The sequence below is a fragment of the Papilio xuthus genome, unplaced genomic scaffold (assembly GCF_000836235.2).
Source record: "Papilio xuthus unplaced genomic scaffold, Pxut_1.1 DF826961.1, whole genome shotgun sequence".
Taxonomy (NCBI): Eukaryota; Metazoa; Arthropoda; class Insecta; order Lepidoptera; family Papilionidae; genus Papilio; species Papilio xuthus.
In genome coordinates, this window is record NW_013531688.1 from 4,586,043 (window position 1) to 4,604,513 (window position 18,471).

The 18,471-nt window shown below is 35.7% G+C and overlaps 3 protein-coding genes across 4 annotated transcripts in view; 2 read left to right on the forward strand and 1 right to left on the reverse strand.

Moving 5' to 3' along the window:
• Positions 1 to 6,259, forward strand: part of Pli (E3 ubiquitin-protein ligase pellino) — a 48,483-nt gene extending 42,224 nt beyond the window's left edge. For both annotated transcript variants that reach the window (XM_013315540.1, XM_013315541.1), the window contains exons 4-10: positions 2,503 to 2,697; positions 3,085 to 3,264; positions 3,693 to 3,800; positions 4,028 to 4,184; positions 4,638 to 4,818; positions 5,212 to 5,378; positions 5,714 to 6,259. In XM_013315540.1, the coding sequence (XP_013170994.1) occupies positions 2,503 to 2,697; positions 3,085 to 3,264; positions 3,693 to 3,800; positions 4,028 to 4,184; positions 4,638 to 4,818; positions 5,212 to 5,338 (948 nt within the window). In that variant the 3' untranslated portion in view covers positions 5,339 to 5,378; positions 5,714 to 6,259. The remainder of the gene's footprint in view (positions 1 to 2,502; positions 2,698 to 3,084; positions 3,265 to 3,692; positions 3,801 to 4,027; positions 4,185 to 4,637; positions 4,819 to 5,211; positions 5,379 to 5,713) is intronic.
• Positions 6,260 to 10,068: 3,809 nt separating this feature from the next.
• Wdr92 (dynein axonemal assembly factor 10) lies at positions 10,069 to 13,066 on the reverse strand. The gene is made up of 6 exons (XM_013315135.1): positions 12,611 to 13,066; positions 12,150 to 12,277; positions 11,594 to 11,811; positions 11,310 to 11,432; positions 10,973 to 11,085; positions 10,069 to 10,498 (listed from the first exon to the last, which is right to left on the reverse strand). Exons 1-6 carry the CDS (start codon positions 12,982 to 12,984, stop codon positions 10,291 to 10,293), a joined length of 1,164 nt encoding a protein of 387 aa, XP_013170589.1. The 5' UTR covers positions 12,985 to 13,066; the 3' UTR covers positions 10,069 to 10,290.
• Positions 13,067 to 13,640: 574 nt separating this feature from the next.
• On the forward strand, positions 13,641 to 17,936 carry LOC106119947 (CXXC finger protein 1). The gene is made up of 10 exons (XM_013315077.1): positions 13,641 to 13,779; positions 13,866 to 13,987; positions 14,071 to 14,234; positions 14,314 to 14,437; positions 14,703 to 14,810; positions 15,034 to 15,220; positions 15,649 to 15,846; positions 16,188 to 16,394; positions 16,880 to 17,127; positions 17,692 to 17,936. Exons 1-10 carry the CDS (start codon positions 13,753 to 13,755, stop codon positions 17,792 to 17,794), a joined length of 1,488 nt encoding a protein of 495 aa, XP_013170531.1. The 5' UTR covers positions 13,641 to 13,752; the 3' UTR covers positions 17,795 to 17,936.
• The last annotated feature ends 535 nt before the right edge of the window (positions 17,937 to 18,471 follow it).

Genomic DNA, 18,471 nt, shown 5'->3' on the forward strand with positions numbered 1-18,471 from the left:
ATATAGAAAAACGGAATGTATATAAGATAGTATTTAGTAAACATAAATTAACACGAACAAAACATTTAAATTTTAATTTTAATTTGTTCTTCATGTTATATGCAATAGTCATAGCAAATGTTTAAGCTATTTTCAATAATCTACTAATATTTAAACAAACATAATTACGTTTTTAAAGGTATTAGAAAAGCCCTTTAACATAACTTCCTTATACATATTACATACTAAGCGCAGAACAAAATAGCGCATAATATCAAAACAACAATTGCGGTAATAAAATCCCTCTGTGAAATGGTTCGTTGAAAACTTGTGTTTCAATCGTAAAGACCGTTTCAAGTTTCGTAAGTTGAATTTCCGCAATTTTAGGATTACTTCCAGCATTGACGTCAAGACTTTCAAAGGCTTCGCAATCAAGCGGTACTAATTTAAGCTTTCAATTATGCAAAAAATAAGGTATTTAAAGTTATATTCGTTTGGTTTTTATTGTCGCAAAACCCTAATAATGTGGACGTCGGTTTTCAAGAGGATATCTATCATATCTTCGTATTATTCTATAATATTAACACATGTTAGGATTATTTGAAATAATTAATATGTTTCCGACCTATGGATAAATCGTTACGGCCAGTCGTGTAATCGTTAAAGGATGGATTTAGTATGTGAAAGGGATTGTTTCAACTGTGAGTATCGAGTATTAATTGTGTTTGACAAGGTTGTTAATGAATTTGGTAACTATTAGCAACTGGCACAGGTCTGCGATAAGAACGGCCTTCAAGGGTTCTGCGTTCTGCTTGCGAGGTGAAGCGCATTCGCGGACGCGATTTGCAAATGGAATAATTACATTGACCAAAAGACCTCACTTTAGTAGATTAGAGAGAGACCATTCATATTTTCATAATAAGAAAGAGAGGACAAATACTTTGAATGTTTCTTTAGCGTAAATTTAAAAATAGCGTTTTTTTTTAGTAAATACGTTCCCTATAATTACCATGAAACTCCTACTTATCATAAAATTGTGAATGGGGTATTTTTAAAGTCCCAAATTATTCTTTACATTCAGCTTTCCGCGATACCGTTTTAAAATCCCGTCTGAGTCTGCACTTGTTGAATGCATTTTGCAAAAACGTTTAAAAAAACATTTACAAGAGACGCTTTTTGCTTTTGTATTTTATTTGTTTTGACGTTCACTCTATATTTTCCTTTTTTGTTTATAATCCCGGTTATTTGAAGCGATCATTGAATTCGTAAAGTTTATTAGTAAAACCTATTAGAAGACATTTATATATATTTTTAATGATTGCAAATAATTGAAATTAGTTATTTTAAATGAAATTAGTAGATAATTGTGTAATTAGCCTTGGTTATTCCTTGCTGGTTATCAGAGCGGTGCGTGCGCAGCGCGGAACCGATGACGTCACATGCCTTCACACCCACAACTGACGAGACGTTCATGGACCAATCCATTACACTCTATTAGATAAAGTTCCTTCAAATATCTATCACAAGATTGGATTTTTATTAAAACATTGCAATTTACAGTAGTTTAATGTATGGCTAGTAATTAAAATTGATGAAACGACCAACATTTGAAAAATTATTATTTCCTTGCAGTCGGGACTTCGTCCGTGCGGAATTAGAAAGAATCATAATAAGCCTATGTTTTATATGTAATCCAAATTTCATCGAGATCCGTTTAGCCTTTCAGGAGATACGTTCAAACTAACATCTATCCATCCAAACATTCGCATTTATAAGATTAGTATGATGTATGTAACTTTTTCTTTGAAACAATAAACTTAATCTAATCAATGTCGTTGTGACAGTTATGGTATCTTGTATTTCCGTACAATTGTAAACATTTTCTTATCGAGTGTTTACTATCTTAGGTACAACTTAAATGTGTTCACTCCAATGAACGAACGATAACAACATTAAAAACAAAAGCTTCCTATCATCACTGCCTACATTTCATTAATGTACGATAAGACAGGCAGACAGACTGTTATGATAACAAAATAGATCCAGCAGATAGGCATGACTAATATAACATTCATTTAGGATATCTGTGCTGATACACTACAATTATGTACAGAACAAAATGTATCTATTCAGTAGCATGATTTATCCGAAAAATTGATACGCTGACAATTAAGCGGCATTCCACAACGGTGCGATTGTGGAACGGTCTATCCTCGGCAGTATTTCCAAACCAGTACGACTTAGGGACCTTTAAGAAGCGAGTATCACTTTTCATTAAAGGCCGGCAACGCATCTGCAGTTCCTCCAGTGTTGCAGATGTCCATGGGGGTCGTTGATCACTTCGGTGTTACCGCCGTTCGTTTACCCCCTTCTCTTATAAAAGAAAGCGTAGTTGACATAGAAATGGTCATATCTAGCTCGAAGGACCAGATTTGCATTCACCCCGATATTTATGTAGACATCTGGCAGTATTTTTTCACTCTTCTTTGAGGGACTTTTAATTATTAACATTCTTCTTTCCAGATTGGTAGATCATCGGAGTCCCCGATCGACTTCGTGGTTATGGACACAGTGGCAGGCGACAAGAGCGGCGACACCAAAGTGCTGCAGAGCACCATCTCTCGCTTCGCCTGTCGTATCCTCGCCGACCGCAACGATGTAAACAACTGCCGCATCTACGCCGCCGGCTTTGACTCTTCCAGGAATATATTTCTTGGCGTAAGTTGTACCATGATCTGTTTTTTGTCGAGTTTTAGGTCCCTACTTTTAGTAATATGTGTTAGGATTTTCGTAAAGAGAGAAGAGTAATCTTTGAGACATTACTTTCCAGTAGTAAGCCTTTTGCAATGCTGAGTTATTGTGGATACTTATTGCAAGGTAACTGATGGTGGCTCCCTTCTTAAAACCGTGGAAATAGGAAGATTTATCTATGCGTTTTGCTTTGGGGCACGTCACACTTAAACAGTAAAACATATGTTTATTTTTGTCTTAAATTTTTTATTAAGTGCTGATGCTGTAGATAAGATGGATTAGCGATATAATGTAGTTAATCTCTATTGTTATAACTATCCGTGCTATTAATGATGTAAAATGTGTTTATTACAGGAAAAAGCGACAAAATGGACGGAGAATCACGAGATAGATGGTCTGACGACGAACGGTGTGCTGATAATGCACCCGCGCGGTGACTTCTGCGGCGGCAGCGCCACGTGCGGACCCTGGCGCGAGACATCCGTCGGTGGCGCTGTCTTCTCGCTCAGGGAGAGCCGCTCGGCACAACAAAAGGTGACCTCAACATATCCTCTGTACATATAACTATGGTAGACGCCAGCTACAATAGCACGACCACAGAGAAAACACGCCTCAAGAAGAACTAATTCTGCGAACAATCTGATAAATACGCCGTATGTAGGGGTATTCCGGAAGCCTAATAAGCCTAATAGTCCTGTTTCTATTCTCATTCTTTACTTATAAGGAGATGAAGGGAATGTGTAGTAGATTTCCTTCTCGTTAGAAAGAGGAAATATTCTCTTTCTGTGCGTCGCCTCTTCAGTCGATTAAAGGTTGCATCTGTAATTGCAGATGTCTATTGGCAGCGGGAACTTCGCTATTTCGGCGAGTGGTTTTGAACTTCAGTTTGCCAGTACTAGGCATGTTACATAGCGATTATAATTATAATGTAAAATTTACACATTTTGATTTTACTATTCCAGGGTGTGCCGTGTCAAGCAGAGACAAATGTACTGAGAGATGGAACTATGATAGATCTGTGCGGTGCCACGCTGCTGTGGAGGAGCGCGGAAGGACTTAAAAATTCACCTGTAAGTTCTAAATTTTACCATTCTAAAAGAAGCTTCTTAATCACAATATCTTTGATATCAAAATGTTCTTTTTACTTTGAAACTTTGACTATAAAGAAACGGACTTGGTAAAGAACCAGAGTTGTCTTAAATAAATTTTATCATTATTCTCGAGGGGAATCACAAATGTGCATATCAAATCAGCTCTTTATGAAACTAAGTGATTAATGAGATATGAAATGTATCAGACGAAGCGTACCCTGGAGGCGCTGGTGGACGAGCTGAACGCGGGGCGGCCGCAGTGTCCCGTCGGCCTCAACACGCTCGTCATCCCGCGCAAGCTCTCCGCCGCGCACCAGGACCTCAACCAGCCCTACGTCTACCTGCACTGCGGACATGTGCAAGGTAACAACGAACAACGCTCGCTAGAGGGCGCTGCCAGCAACACCTAATTATTTCACTTTACGATCTATCCGTACTTTGGTTCGAAATCATCATTCAATCCGTGAAATCGATTTGAAAATTACTTTTATTAGTGTAACCCATGTCATACTAGCCGTTGCCCGCGACTCCTTCCGCGTGGAATTAAAAAAAAAAACTTAATAAATAGTCTATGTAATCTTCCTGACTATGTTCTAAGTCTTTATCAAATTTCAGCGTAATCCGTTCAGCCGTTCCGGAGATACGTTCAAACAAACATCCATCCATCTAAACATTCGCATTTATAATATTAGAATTAATAATCTCAAGTTTCAATTTGTGGACAGCTATAGATAGATAGATAGAATTTTGGTGTATTGTGTTTTTAACTTTTTTTTGTTTATAATTTGAAGACAATGTACTTATGTAATGTTGTAGGCGAGCACTCGTGGGGCGCGGAGGGCAGCGAGGCGGGCGTGCGGCGATGCCCGATGTGCCTGACGGCGGGCCCCGTGGTGCGCGTCTGTATGGGCATCGAGCCCGCATTCTACGTAGACTCCGGCCCGCCCACATACGCATTCAACCCCTGCGGACACATGGCCTCCGAGAGGACCGTCAAGTATGGCTCTTCTACTCTTTCATCATCATCAGCTCGTCCTCTTTCCTGCTGGTATCTAAATTCACTCCCTTCTTAAGGATATCCTCTTTCATAAGATCCATTCATACTTTCCTCGGTCATATTTTAGCCATCGAATCTCATTACGTTCTTGTTTATATTATCAGTCAAATGAAAGAAATACTGATTATTAGCCTATGTGTTCTTCCAGGCTATGTTCTAAATCTATGAAAAATTTTAGCAAAATCGGTTTAGTTATTTTAGACAAATTAAAAAACAAATATTCATCCATCTAATTAATAGTAGGAATTAAAATTGCTTGCTCTAATATTGTTAGCACTTTTAGTAATATTTAGATAATTTTATTGAGGTTTAATAGCAATATGTGTTGTGTAGGTACTGGGCGAGTGTGGACATCCCGCACGGCACGAACGGCTTCCACGCGATCTGTCCCTTCTGCGCCGCCCCGCTGCAGGGCTCACCCGGATACGTGCGCCTCATCTTCCAGGACAACCTCGACTGAATCTCATCCCAGCCCATACCACAACACACAACACACACACGTAAATATTTCCTATCTTATTTATCTCTCTCTTTCTCTCACACTACACTGACACTAAGGAAATTTGCCAAAGTTCAAAGTAAATCAATTTAAATAAAATGATATTTAAATTATGATTTCAACTTTTTTATATATCGACTTATTTGAGGACCATTAAAAAATACAATTTTTTACTATTCAGAATTATGCAATTTACGTTTTTTTCTGAAGACTGGAGACCAAATTTCTGTATAAAATATATTTGAAACGGGGATTTGGGTCTTAGAAACCCACTGTTGTTTACATAGGAATCGAATTTAATGGAATGTCAACTTTAACCATTTTTTAAAATTTCAGATCCGCGTATAGAACTATACGTAGGACAGTGCATCGATAACGACGGAACAAAGACATCAGTAATGGCTAGACTCGGCTATAGACTTATTACATCGCTTGATGAATGGGAAGAACAACAACGGCCATGCATCGGAAAAAAAAATTCGTATTGACAGTTTCAACAGTCCAAGTATACTTGTTTACTTAGTTTATAAAATCATGTCATCTCTCAATTTCTCATTGAAAAAACAAAGACAAAAATAGGTATAAATAATGTCCACGATAGTCAAACATCACGGTTACTGGGAATTAATGATCACACTGTAGCAATGTACTTTGATTTGGCACTTCAGGAACTTGTGGACTGTTCTGCCTGACGTGCCAACTCAAGTGTCGTGTGCTTTTTTTTTAATATTCATATCAAATTAATCACTTATATTTCTAATAAGGTTGATTCTTTTTGAATAAATCTGTCCACTCTATTATAAACCGTATGCTAAAGCAACAAGGTACAAAATAGAATAATTTTTCAAAAAGTCAAAAGTTCCCAGTATGTGATCATTCAGTATAAAATATCGATGCATTAATATGATTATTTAAGACTGGAAATTCACCAAAGTTGAAATTATAAATAAAACACAATCAATGCCACCAGCACATTCAGTAAGTTTACATGAATTGTACGTGAAATAGTGGCATTGAATGTGTTCAAATAATTGTTCTAGATAAATTTTAGCTTTGTGTCGACATTTTGACATTCAATAATGGACTTACCGATTTATTAAATCGACTTATAAACTTACCAAAATGAGAAAATATTTTGTGAATATTATCTGTTATCGATAAAAACACTTCCAACACTATTCATAAGCAACTTTGGAAGTAAATTATTTAGACATTTAACAATTTGCAAAAATAATTTAGTAAGAGATGCAGTCAAAAAAAAATTCCCATTCCCATCCCAAGGTACGCGTTCATTGGGACGCGCCGGACGCACCGCACGGACGGTCCGCAATGAATTTTACTTTGTATAATTTTACACAAGGCCTGCATCCATTATCCACGCAACCCGCATCAAGACAAAGCAAATCCGTTTAATCCTTGCATGCATTGCGTCCGATGTGGACCAATGTACGTGAACCTTTAAAATCGATTATCGTCCAGCTTTCATTCTCTGGCGTCCATGAAGCTATCAATCTTCATTTATGTACCTACGAATGCATGTAATTTCATTATTTTATATAGATAATCGTTTTAAACATGGCGAGCTTGGAATTTTTCAATATTCAGATTGGTTAAAACATCGTATTGCAATATTAAGCGCTAGTGTTGTGCTAACTATCGACACAAATTATCGACGCAAAATAAATGATATAATTTATGAGATGCAAATATTTATAATGTTGAGAGAATGTTCTCTCACTAATGTTAGTGTCTAAAATAATTTTTAAGATGAAATGTTTTCCGATGACCGATCTATTTATTTGTTAATGACATGTAAAATAAACAAAAAAATCGAATGGATTTTAAGAAATAAATGAACAATAATCAATGCTTTGTATATTGCGATACTTTTTATGGTTTCGTTGATGTGTGAATGATTTAACAAAAAAAATATATAGAGTCATGATATAAAGAATTTATTACTAGTATGATTATGCCCTGTTTTTGGAAAGTCAATCAATTTTTAGTAAACTTTGTTTAACCCATTAGTGCATAAAGTTCGATAAATCGGACGCCAATAAAATTATTATTTTAGGAGTTATATATATTTTACTAACCGTTTATTTTTTAAACAGTAGTGTAATATATATTTGACGTGGTAATACTGTTGGTATGACATTCCGGGAAGCGATTTATCGTACGGGATATAAAATCTAAACTTTCATATTAATTAAATATTTTATACAATTTAATGGTCAAATACACTTAAAATAAAAATATATTACTGTGGTCATAATGAAAAAGGCGTTAATAAACTTTATGCACTAATAACCCATTAAAATGTCTGATTTTTTTTTGATAATTTTGATTTGACTAGAATTAACAGGACTGTTCTGTTTCTTGTTTATGGCTCTCCCTCATCGGATTGGGCCAATGTCAAGTGTCTATGGTTCTGTTTAAACTTGTTAGTGATTGAACAGGACACGATTAGTTGAACAGTTTGATATGTTTTTCAGAATTACAGTGTAAATTATAATATTATGAATATCATGCAATACTTATGCAGTGTGTTTGAGATTATAAAATAATACAATGGGTATATAAAAATGGTATATATTTAAAAAGAATGAATGTTTTTTTTTTCGTTTAAGTGATATTTTCGTTGTGATATGCAGCTTTTTCGGAAAAATGTGAATAAAGGCATGTTTATATCAACAATTATATATTTAAAGTTAACCCATATTTTATTGTATTTATAGAGGGTTTGAACTTTAGAAACAAATACAAAATAACAATGTTTCGGAAGTGAAAACTCATGATTAGTTTCACAAGTGACAATCGATTTCTATATGTTGTATTAATTTAATATATATAAAAATATGTTATACCTAACTAAAAAAGATCCAAAAGATTCAATTTTTTATTGATTGTAATGCACAGATACCTTCTCTATATAATTTTTGTATAGGCGATTTTTTTTTTCAACAAGCTATTAGCTCTCTGTAACCGCACCCTTATGATACATCTTATTCGTTGGTTTAAATTAGTTGCGAGAATGTATGAGATATGTAAATAGTGTTCATTTCCAGTTCTTGTTAGTTAATTTATGATTGTTAGAGTGTGGTACGGCTTTTAGTATAAGCATCTTAGCAGTAGCACGAGCCAACTAGAATATAATGTGTTTCAATATTGTTGGCTTTTAATATTAAATGATTTATACAGTATGCACTGTGTTGCTATATTTTATTGTGTATCTGTTTCTGATTATATTTCCGAATGAATTCATAATACTGGCAGTTTAAGAATTGTTTTTATATAAAATAAAAAAACATTCGAATTTCGAACGTGGGAAAATGAACGCTTTTGATTGGTCCGATTGTGGAGGTTAGAAGTGTCAATCAATGGCGCCTAAAACATTTACTAGAGGGAAAAAGTCAAAGATGTAATTACATAGATAGACCTTTACATACATAAAAGGGACCCTATTGAATTACGCCATAATAACAAATTCTTTTTTTTTAATGAAGTGTCTAGTAAACCAATTGAAATACAAATTTTACGTGTTTGTCAAACTGTAAGTGCGGAGCTTTGTTCGAGACTATTGTTCATATCTTATGTCTGACGAATTATTTGATCAAACCTTGACATTTTTAAATAGTTTACTGGGCATTTAATATTTGTAGAATATGGTCTATGTAATGTTATTTCACATCAATTGTACTCGAACATGTCATGGAAATTGTTCTTTCTATGTATTTATTCCTTTGAATTGAAGACTTTGACAGTGTTTTAATTTACCTATAAACGCATCTTGTATGGGGAGTTGTATAAATAATGTAAGTAATATTGGTAGCGATGTTAGTTTAGAGATTGGTAATGAAAAATAGTTTTTGTACAATTTGAAATCACTAGTTAGTGAGACACGGCATAAGAGTTTTCGATACGTCATCCTTAAGATATATTGTATAAATGTTTTCAAATATCTTAGCGGATCTTAAGTTCGCGCGAGTCACTGCGCAGAACTAAATTTTTAATTCGTTTGGGCCGAGCAAACGGAGAGCACTGCGCAGCCGCCAAGATATTTGAAAAGAGTTATATCTGTTATCCTAGTGAGGTTTATAAATTTGTTTTAAGAATTTTTGTGATACAAATGATTAAATAAGCTAAAGTATTGTAGAAATTAAAAAGCTGTGTTGTAATATTACGACATTTGACCTGCTGACATTTTCCGTAGCCCGTCTTTAGTGAAAGTAATTTTGCGTCTGTATTTTTTATATATCGCTTCAATATTAGTTGTGCGATGAATATTTAGCATTATTTTGGTTTAAGATTGAAGCCGGCTGTTACGGAATAAATCAAATGTACTATAGAATATGACAAAATGTAAAGATTCACGACAATGGGTTTGATTTACTATCAAGATGTGAAAAGGAATGGCGTAAAAAGTCGTAGGGGATATATATGGATGCGACAAAGAATAAAATAGATGCGATTGCGCACGTAACAACATGTTCTAACATTAGTCTAAATAAGAACTGAATGCTAGCCTTAATTTTATTTATAATAATTGCTAGGATTAAATAAAACTGCTCTTTTGAGTTAGACATTTGATATGTTGTTTCATTTTTATAACAACTTATTTTTCAAGGAAGATAAGTTACAATAAAAACACAGTCCAATATTTCATTTCTTTAATAACCATAAATCAAAACAAACTTATTCATGACAATAAAATTAAAATAAGTTACAGCCGCACTCAATTAAGCGGATTTTCTTACCGTTGGCTTCTGAGCCAAAATCTTTGTATAAAACATATCGTCATCCCTGTCATTATCTTTGACAAAACAGAGATAACAATATGTTTTAAACAGGGTTGATCTGAGAAACCCCACGGTTTGTAAAACTTAAGTATAAGAAATGTACACTTAGTGAGTTCATTGCAAGTTGAGTTTGGTGGTGACTACAACCCTGACATACTGGTCGTAGGCGGTTGCGAGCGCGAGGCCTGCATGGTCGCGGTTCCATTCCCAGGCGTTGACGGGCTGCGTGCTGATGAGCATGCGCTGCAGCCGGCGCAGCTTGCCCGGCACACCGCACGCCACACCTGATCCGTCCACGTGACACCGCTGCTCCGGGTACTCGCTACCCAACATACATATACATCTAGCTTGCAAGGATCAAGACAGCTTTGTATTGTAAACTTCAAAGATACCTCTGGCTTGGGAACTTCTAAGACATATAGCTTGCAAGGTTGGAGATAACTTTATGTTAGGAGCTTTAAAAATGACCTATGGTTTGCAATCTTCTTAGATACCTATGACTTGCAAGTTTCTAAGACACCTGTAGGTTGCTAACTTCTGAGATTCCTATGGCTTGTAAGATTACTAAGATACCTAAAGCTTGCAAGCTTCTAAAACACCCCTGGCTTATAAACTTTTAACATTAGTTTCTTGCAAGCTCTTAACATCATCATCATTAACCTGCCCTTATCCCTATTCAGGGTCCGCACAGTATGTACTACTCCTCCATACATCTCTATCAGCCGTCATATCTGAATCTGCAAGCTCTTAAGATTTTAAGATTTAAGTTTAGAACTTTATACAACTGACTACTTACTATTTCCAAAGTGTAACTTGACCATTCCCAGCGCAGGTCACAAATATATCTCGGTTCTGGGGTAGATGTCGCGCCACCCATATTGTGCCACTTTGAGCCGAGTTGTCCAATACCTAAAAAAATAATTACCACTCAGTATAGGTCACTAAAGGAGCCGTTTAGTGTCGATTTCTCATAGTAAATCTACAATTAGAGATGCCCTTAGTGATGTGGCAATAAAATCTCTCATTTACACAAGCAAGACGGAGCTAGCAAATAAAATGATGACTAACTTCACTTAACTATAATTTTTAGGTTTCAATATTAAATTATCTCTTTCTACCATTCAAATACTTACTTGGGCAAATCCTTTAGTTGGATTTTGTGTTCTCAAATCAAACACATGGAATTTTCCTTCCAAAGTTGTTGCAACAAGTTTGTTCATTGGTATATCTTTACGATCAAATTCTGCAGAACACACCTGAAATTGTTATAAAAAAAAAATTACTTATAATTTTGTCTAAGACACACAAATACACCAGATTTGAGGAAATCATAGCTCCTACATATGTTTATGAATCAAAAAATATACTAATAACGTTTTAGATTTCAAATATTATAGCCATTTGGAACTATTATTACCCCATTCTTCAGATTGCACTCCCATCTCAAAGACATAGTTCTGAGGTCAAACATCTTGAGGTCACCATTATCATAGCCTGCCAGCACGATACGCTCGGCGTCATTAAACGAGTTGCCGAAGCAGACGCACCAGCAGTCGCGCCGCGTCTCACCCTGAGCTGCTTGCATGTTCGCGACCGGCTTGCCGCGTTGCCGAGGGTCCCACACCTTTACCGTACCTTCAAATTATATGACAGTCAAACTCTGCTATGAAAGTTTGTCATTCTCTTTGATAAAACAGACTAAAAGTGTCTTTGCTGCAAAGTTCTATGGTTAATGTACAGCAGAGTGCACTATTCCATGAATATACTTTGATAGCTACGACTTCTTTTATGTCAATTACAAATTCTGTATGCACTTTTCCAGACTGTATCTTATTTCTATGCCAGATTTCAATCAGATCCTTTCAGATTTATTTAGCTAGCAATAAACATTAGCCTATTTACTATAAAAAATATTTGACTTCAGGAAATTGTTTTGTAGAATTAATTGACTCTAAAAGTTAATTAGTAGTTACCATCTCTACTTCCGGTCACTATCTCTGGAGCTCCACAATTAACAGTACTGCCTCCCATTCCATCAATTGAATTTATAATGTCTGTATGTTCCTTTGTAATGTAAACTTGACTGCTTCTTTCTAAATCCCTGAAAACAATATTGAAACCATTACTTAGTCTAGAGTGCAGTATAAAAATTTTGTGTCTTTGAAAATACATTTCACCAGAGAAAAAAAGAAAGATTAGTCAAGCTATTTTAGTAGTTATGGCATAATTGATAATTCAAATATGAAATGCCATTTTATTTTAATTTAAGTACTCAAATATCGCAGCAACTAAGATGACCCAAAGCTATCATATAAATCAAAAGGGTTAGATTTGTTGACTAATTATGTCCTCATCATCAGAGAATGTTCACGGATGATAATTATTCGTAATAAATTCGATATATTAAAAAAATAAGTAGTAAACAAAAACAAACCATATTTCTAGACTTCCTTTAAAATCGCCGGTAGCCAATCTTCGCTCAACGTCGCTGCTGGCGCCAAAGGTTCCACATTTAAATGAATTTGGTCGCTCTATTACCTTAATTTTTTTAATTTCGCCAGAGGATATCTCAAATATCTCAATAGTTCCGCTGCCTTTAGGTAGTGATCCGATAACCACAAATTTTGCAGAGCAAGGTACCCATTTACAGTCGAATAAAGAATGATCTAAATTGTGTTCGATGTGTGTAATAATTTGCGGCGTATCTTGGTCTTCCATTTGGTAAGTTGAACTAAACGCAACCGAATCAAGAGAGTTGTCCAAACTGTTTCTTTTTACTTTTATTGACAAAACATGATGAGTTGCCATGGCAACGGAAAACAAAGTTGACGTTTTGAAAACGAAATTGATATTGATTTTTTAAAATCGATAAATTGTAGTTTTAACTGTAAAGGATTGTAAAAAAACTTTAATTCAAAACATAGACTTTTATCCTTTATATTTATCTAATACGAAAGCACTTTTGTTAAGAATAATTATTATTTTTCACTTTAATACACCCGATAGATGAAACGTAATTATTCAATAGTACATTTTTATGAAGTGAATTACTTCTGTCTTTATGAAAGTTATTAGCAATCAGTTTATTTTTAGGTATGTTTCAAATAAATATAAAATGGATTATTAGATTTTTTGTTCCAGGAAAATAATGAAATCCTTTTTTTTGCGATTCCAGCAAAACGTTCGGAAACGTCTCCTATTTTTTTTCATGAAGGAGATTTTTCATTTCGTTTTATTACAATTTTAAAAAGTTACACCTAAGAAATTAAGTTTTTAACTAGAAATGCATTTATTAATAATTAATGTCAATCTTGTGATTTCTTTTACATATTATTTTTCAAAGAATCGATTTAAAACCATAGAGTAATAGAACGTAAAGCGTCGCATTAGCATCCCTAAACTAAATCACTAATGTCATAGTGACATATTGTTTGACTTCGAAATTTATTTTAACATCATCAAATTACAATTTAATAATTTTTAATATCAATTATCAATGTAATTCTAATCTTCAAAAACAAATAAAACAATTGATTAGAACTTATTAAGCACTAATATTCCAATTATTTTAGGACGATGAGTGATAAGAAGTATAAACAAAGTGTTGGTATTGCTTAAACATTTATTTGTAGTTTGATTAAGCCATTTGATTTATAAGGTTATTACTAACACTTTATTTTGTTTAACAGAAGGCAGATATTGCTAAACAGTTCGATTTGCCCGAACGTCAATCGAAGATTACAACGTTGCTAAATCAAGCTGGTCAAGCATACTGCATCTGCAGATCGTCAGATAGTTCTCGGTTTATGATGTGAGTTATGTGATTATCGGTGATACAGTTTTTTCTTCTAAAAAAAACAATTAAATTTATTTTAATATTACTTTCCTTTTCAGAGCATGTGACGCTTGTGAGGAATGGTACCATGGTGACTGTATCAATATATCTGAGAGAGAGGCAAAATATATAAAGAACTATTTTTGTGAGCGATGCCGTGAAGAAGACCCCAGTTTGAAGACAAGATTTCGTCCACAGAAAAGAGAAAATGATGGTGACTCAGGTTAGTTAGAGTTTGGCCAATGATGGTCTTTTCATTGTAGATCCAAGTTCAAAACTACAAGTGAATTGTTATCTTCCAGGTCGCGATGATAGAAAAAAGAAACGAAAGGAAAAGGATCATTCTGAAAACAAATCTTCAAAGAGATCCACAAAAGATGGTTGTGGTGATTGTTCTGGGTGCTTACAAGAATATGATTGTGGGCAGTAAGTTATCGAAATTGTTTCTAACCAAAGTAGTGTGTCCTATAGTACAATTTTTCTATAAACAAGTGATATGGTGTTTGTGCGAGATATGTATAATATTACTAGTTGTTGCTTGCAACTCTGTCCCCGCAATATTAAAAAAAAAACTTAATTAGTATCCTATGTGTTCTTTCGAGTTATGTTGTACATCTGTCATTGTATATCCAAATTTCAGAAATTATTTATTTATTCCTTCTTTTTCATGATAAGTTACAATTACTTTCAGTTGTGATGCTTGTGAAGATAAACGTAAATTTGGTGGCAATAATAAGCTTAAAATGAGATGCAGACAAAAAGTTTGCACCAAGGACAAGAAGTCTCTGCGTCAGTCCAGGTAACATGCACTATAGTTTTATAATATATTTTTTTAAAGACTAGTATAGATTAGATTATTGATTTCCTATGTCACAACATGGCCATCACTTTTTTGATGGAATCTTTAGTCCATTACTGGCCAATTAACTTATCAATTAATATTTTTTCTTTGTTTGAAGAGATGCACATAACATTTTTTTTGCGGCCAGCATGCTGTGATGACCTCTTTTCTCTTCATTCAGCAGTAACAGAGTAAAGAAGAAGCATCACGAGCGGGAGACATATGAGCTGGAGGAGTCGCTGGCTCACCTGCAGACGGCGGCGGCGCGCCAGTGCTACGGGCCGCAGTGTACACGCGCCGCGCGCTTCTCCTCCAAGTACTGCTCCACAGAGTGCGGCATGCGACTCGCCACCGCCAGGATATACCAGGTCAGGGAATCTTTGCCTGCATCATTACCAGATACTATCCACTATAAACTTTTTGGTGGTACAAGGTAACTCCGAATTCACTTTTGCTTACAATCAAGATTATTTTATAGAAATTTTATCTTGTAATTCGATAATAGCTCTCGCTTGCGACTCCGTTTGCGTGGAATAAAAAAAATTTATTAGTAGCCTGTGTGTTCTTCCGGACTATGTTCTATATGTATGCCAAATTTCATCAAGATCTGTTGAGCTGTCACAGAGGTACCTTCAAACAAAAATTCTTCCATCCAACCATCCATCCGTCCATCTAAACATTCGCATTTATAATATTAGTAACATTGTCATAGCATTATGAAAATTTTATTAGAATAAACAAAGATATTATAAATGTTACTGCAAGTCTTGAATTAGGTTAGTTTCCATTGTTTCAGGTGTTGCCGCAGCGCATCCAGGAGTGGTCCCTGTCTAGCTGTGTGGCTGAGCAGCACAACCGCAAGGCGCTGGAGGTGGTGCGCGGCGAACTGGCGCGGGCGCAGGCAGCACTGCGCGCGCTGGACCGCCAGCACGCCGACCTGGACGCGCTCGTCGCACGCGCCAACACCGCCACTATACTGCACACAGATGACAAGGTACCCTCATATAATTCTCTAATGAACTATTGTCTTTTGCAGGGAAAAATTTTAAAACGGGCCTTTTTTATTGAGATCTAATTAAAATTAAATAAAAAAAAAATGTGAAAATCCGGCTCGAAGGACTATAAGTTTTGAAAATTTATTTATGGCAAGATATTGTACAAATTTTTGTAATAGAATTTAAATATGATTTTTTTTAATCCTAATGTCTGTGGGATGGGATATTTGACGAGGTATAAGGATCCTTTAGAGTCTGTTAATGATAATTACGTTTACTTAAACGACTGTGAGTGACAGTTAAACTCAATGTATTGTGATATTTGACGTTTGTGATGCAGGAGGCGGACGACGAGACATCAATGTACTGCATAACTTGCGGGCACGAGATACACTCGCGCACCGCAGTGAAGCACATGGAGAAGTGCTTCGTGAAGTATGAAGCTCAGGCATCCTTCGGCAGCAGACATCGCACGCGCATCGACGGACAGAGCATGTTCTGTGACTACTACAATCCTCTCAACGGCACATACTGCAAACGATTGAGGGTCATTGCATATTCAATACTAGAATTAAAAAAATCTTTGTAGTCTATGTTTTTTACAGACTATGTTCTATATCTATGTCAAATTTTATCTAGATTCATGCAGCCCTTTTCAAGATACCTTCTAACAAACATCCATCCATCCATCCCATCTGAACTCGCATTTATAAAAATAAAAAATTCCGCCCGCGGCTCCGTCCGTGCAAAATAAAAATAAAACTGAATTCGTAGCCTATGTGTTCTTTCAGTCTATATTCTATATGTATGCCAAATTTCAACGAGATCCGTTAAGCTATTCTGGAGATAACTTCAAACATCCATCCATCCATCTAAACATTTATAATATTAGTAACAAATAAGATTACTTTGTGACGGTCTACGGCCTACATTGAACCGATTTTGACGAGTGAGGTGTCAATTCGTCTTCTTTCCCTAATTGCACCATGATTTTTTAATGTGGTTTTACAAATGGTGTGATTGATTATCCAGGTGATGTGTCCGGAACACTTCAAAGACCCGAAGGTGAGCGACACGGACGTGTGCGGATGTCCGCTGGTGCGCGACGTGTTCGAGCCGACGGGAGACTTCTGCCGCGCCCCCAAGAAGTCCTGTCTCAAGCACTACCAGTGGGAGAAGCTGCGGCGCGCCGAGATAGACATGGAGCGCGTGCGTCAGTGGCTCAGGCTGGACGAGCTCGTCGACCAGGAGAGGAGCATCAGATTGGCTATGGCATCCAGGTACTTAAATAATATTTGTTAACTATACACATGCAAGATATGTGTGAATTCAACCAACCCGCACTTGGCCAGCGTGGTTGATTATGGCCTAATCACCCTTAACTTAATGTAGGCTCCGAGCCCCTCGGTGCGGAAGTATAGTGAGCTGATGATGATGGTACACACGCACAGATATTTGAACTGACATCTCACTAGCGCCCCTCAGCTAATGTCAAAAAAAGTCATAAATCCTCGTTCTACGGTTACTGTCATGGCATTTCCTATGTCTTAAGTAGTTTTTATTTATATTCAGACTGAACTAACTGCGACACCAGCCTCCCAGGTTTAGATATCCTTGTTGGACTATAACCGAACATCTCAACTGATGATGAACCGAAGATAGAGAATCGGTTCAGTCGTTTAAGCGAAATTAGATATAAAAGTTTATAAAATTAAATAAAATAGATTCTTAATTCACTATAACTTGTTGAAAAATTGATTTGAACATTTCGATTTCGATGAATGGACGTCAGCTAGTTGATATATGTAATGCTTAGTATTTAATAAAAAAAAATATTTTTTCAGGGCTGGTGTGTTAGGTTTAATGTTACATTCGACTTACAACCACGAGGTAATGGAACGTATCACCAAAGCCAATGAGAACGGCAAAGTGAAGGACTCCTCCTGACAACGGAGGTCACGTGATCGCCCCGCCCACAGGACTAGTGGCCACGCCCACAACACATAACTATTATAACTTTGTAATTAAATTTATATAAAAAGTACGCATAATAAACTTCTTAGTATATTGATAAATTTATCAAAATTGGTGTTTTGTTTTATTTTTACTTATAATTATAAAAAGTAAAATATCCTGCTCGAAGGACCGCATTCGAGATTTTTAGTTTGCGTTTACCAAAACTAATACAAGATAGATAACTTATAGATACGTAACCACAAAAATGAGGCGAAATGAAGGCCCTCGTAAAGCAACATTTAGAAAATCGACTATAGGTTAGACGTGAAAATTGTATGAAACATTCCATCTTTGTGAAAATTATATTTATTAGAAAATTAAGATGGATGGATGGATGGATGTTTGTTCGAAGGTATCTCTGGAACGGCTCAATGGATCTCGATGAAATTTTGCACATCAGTCTGGAAGAACACATAGACTATTAATAAGTATTTTTCTTCCACGCAGGTTAAGTCGCGGGCGACAGCTAGTATGTTATTTTATATCTTTGCCAATAAGTATAAAATTATTTTAGTTATATTGATAATTTTTATATCAAATGTGCGTGCAAAAAGAATGATAGATGTGAAGCGTCATGTGGATAATTGGAGTAACAGATCGTCACTTGG

Coding starts and splice junctions, on each gene's coding strand:
- Wdr92 (XM_013315135.1), bottom strand. CDS start 12,984: ATGGCAACTCATCATGTTTTGTCAATAAAAGTAAAAAGAAACAGTTTG. Junction 11,433..11,593: donor AGTGCAATCTGAAGAATGGG/GTAATAATAGTT, acceptor TAACAATTTCAG/GTGTGTTCTGCAGAATTTGA. Junction 10,499..10,972: donor CAAGTTACACTTTGGAAATA/GTAAGTAGTCAG, acceptor TATGTTGGGTAG/CGAGTACCCGGAGCAGCGGT.
- LOC106119947 (XM_013315077.1), top strand. CDS start 13,753: ATGAGTGATAAGAAGTATAAACAAAGT. Junction 13,988..14,070: donor GATAGTTCTCGGTTTATGAT/GTGAGTTATGTG, acceptor TTTCCTTTTCAG/AGCATGTGACGCTTGTGAGG. Junction 16,395..16,879: donor CATACTGCAAACGATTGAGG/GTCATTGCATAT, acceptor TTGATTATCCAG/GTGATGTGTCCGGAACACTT.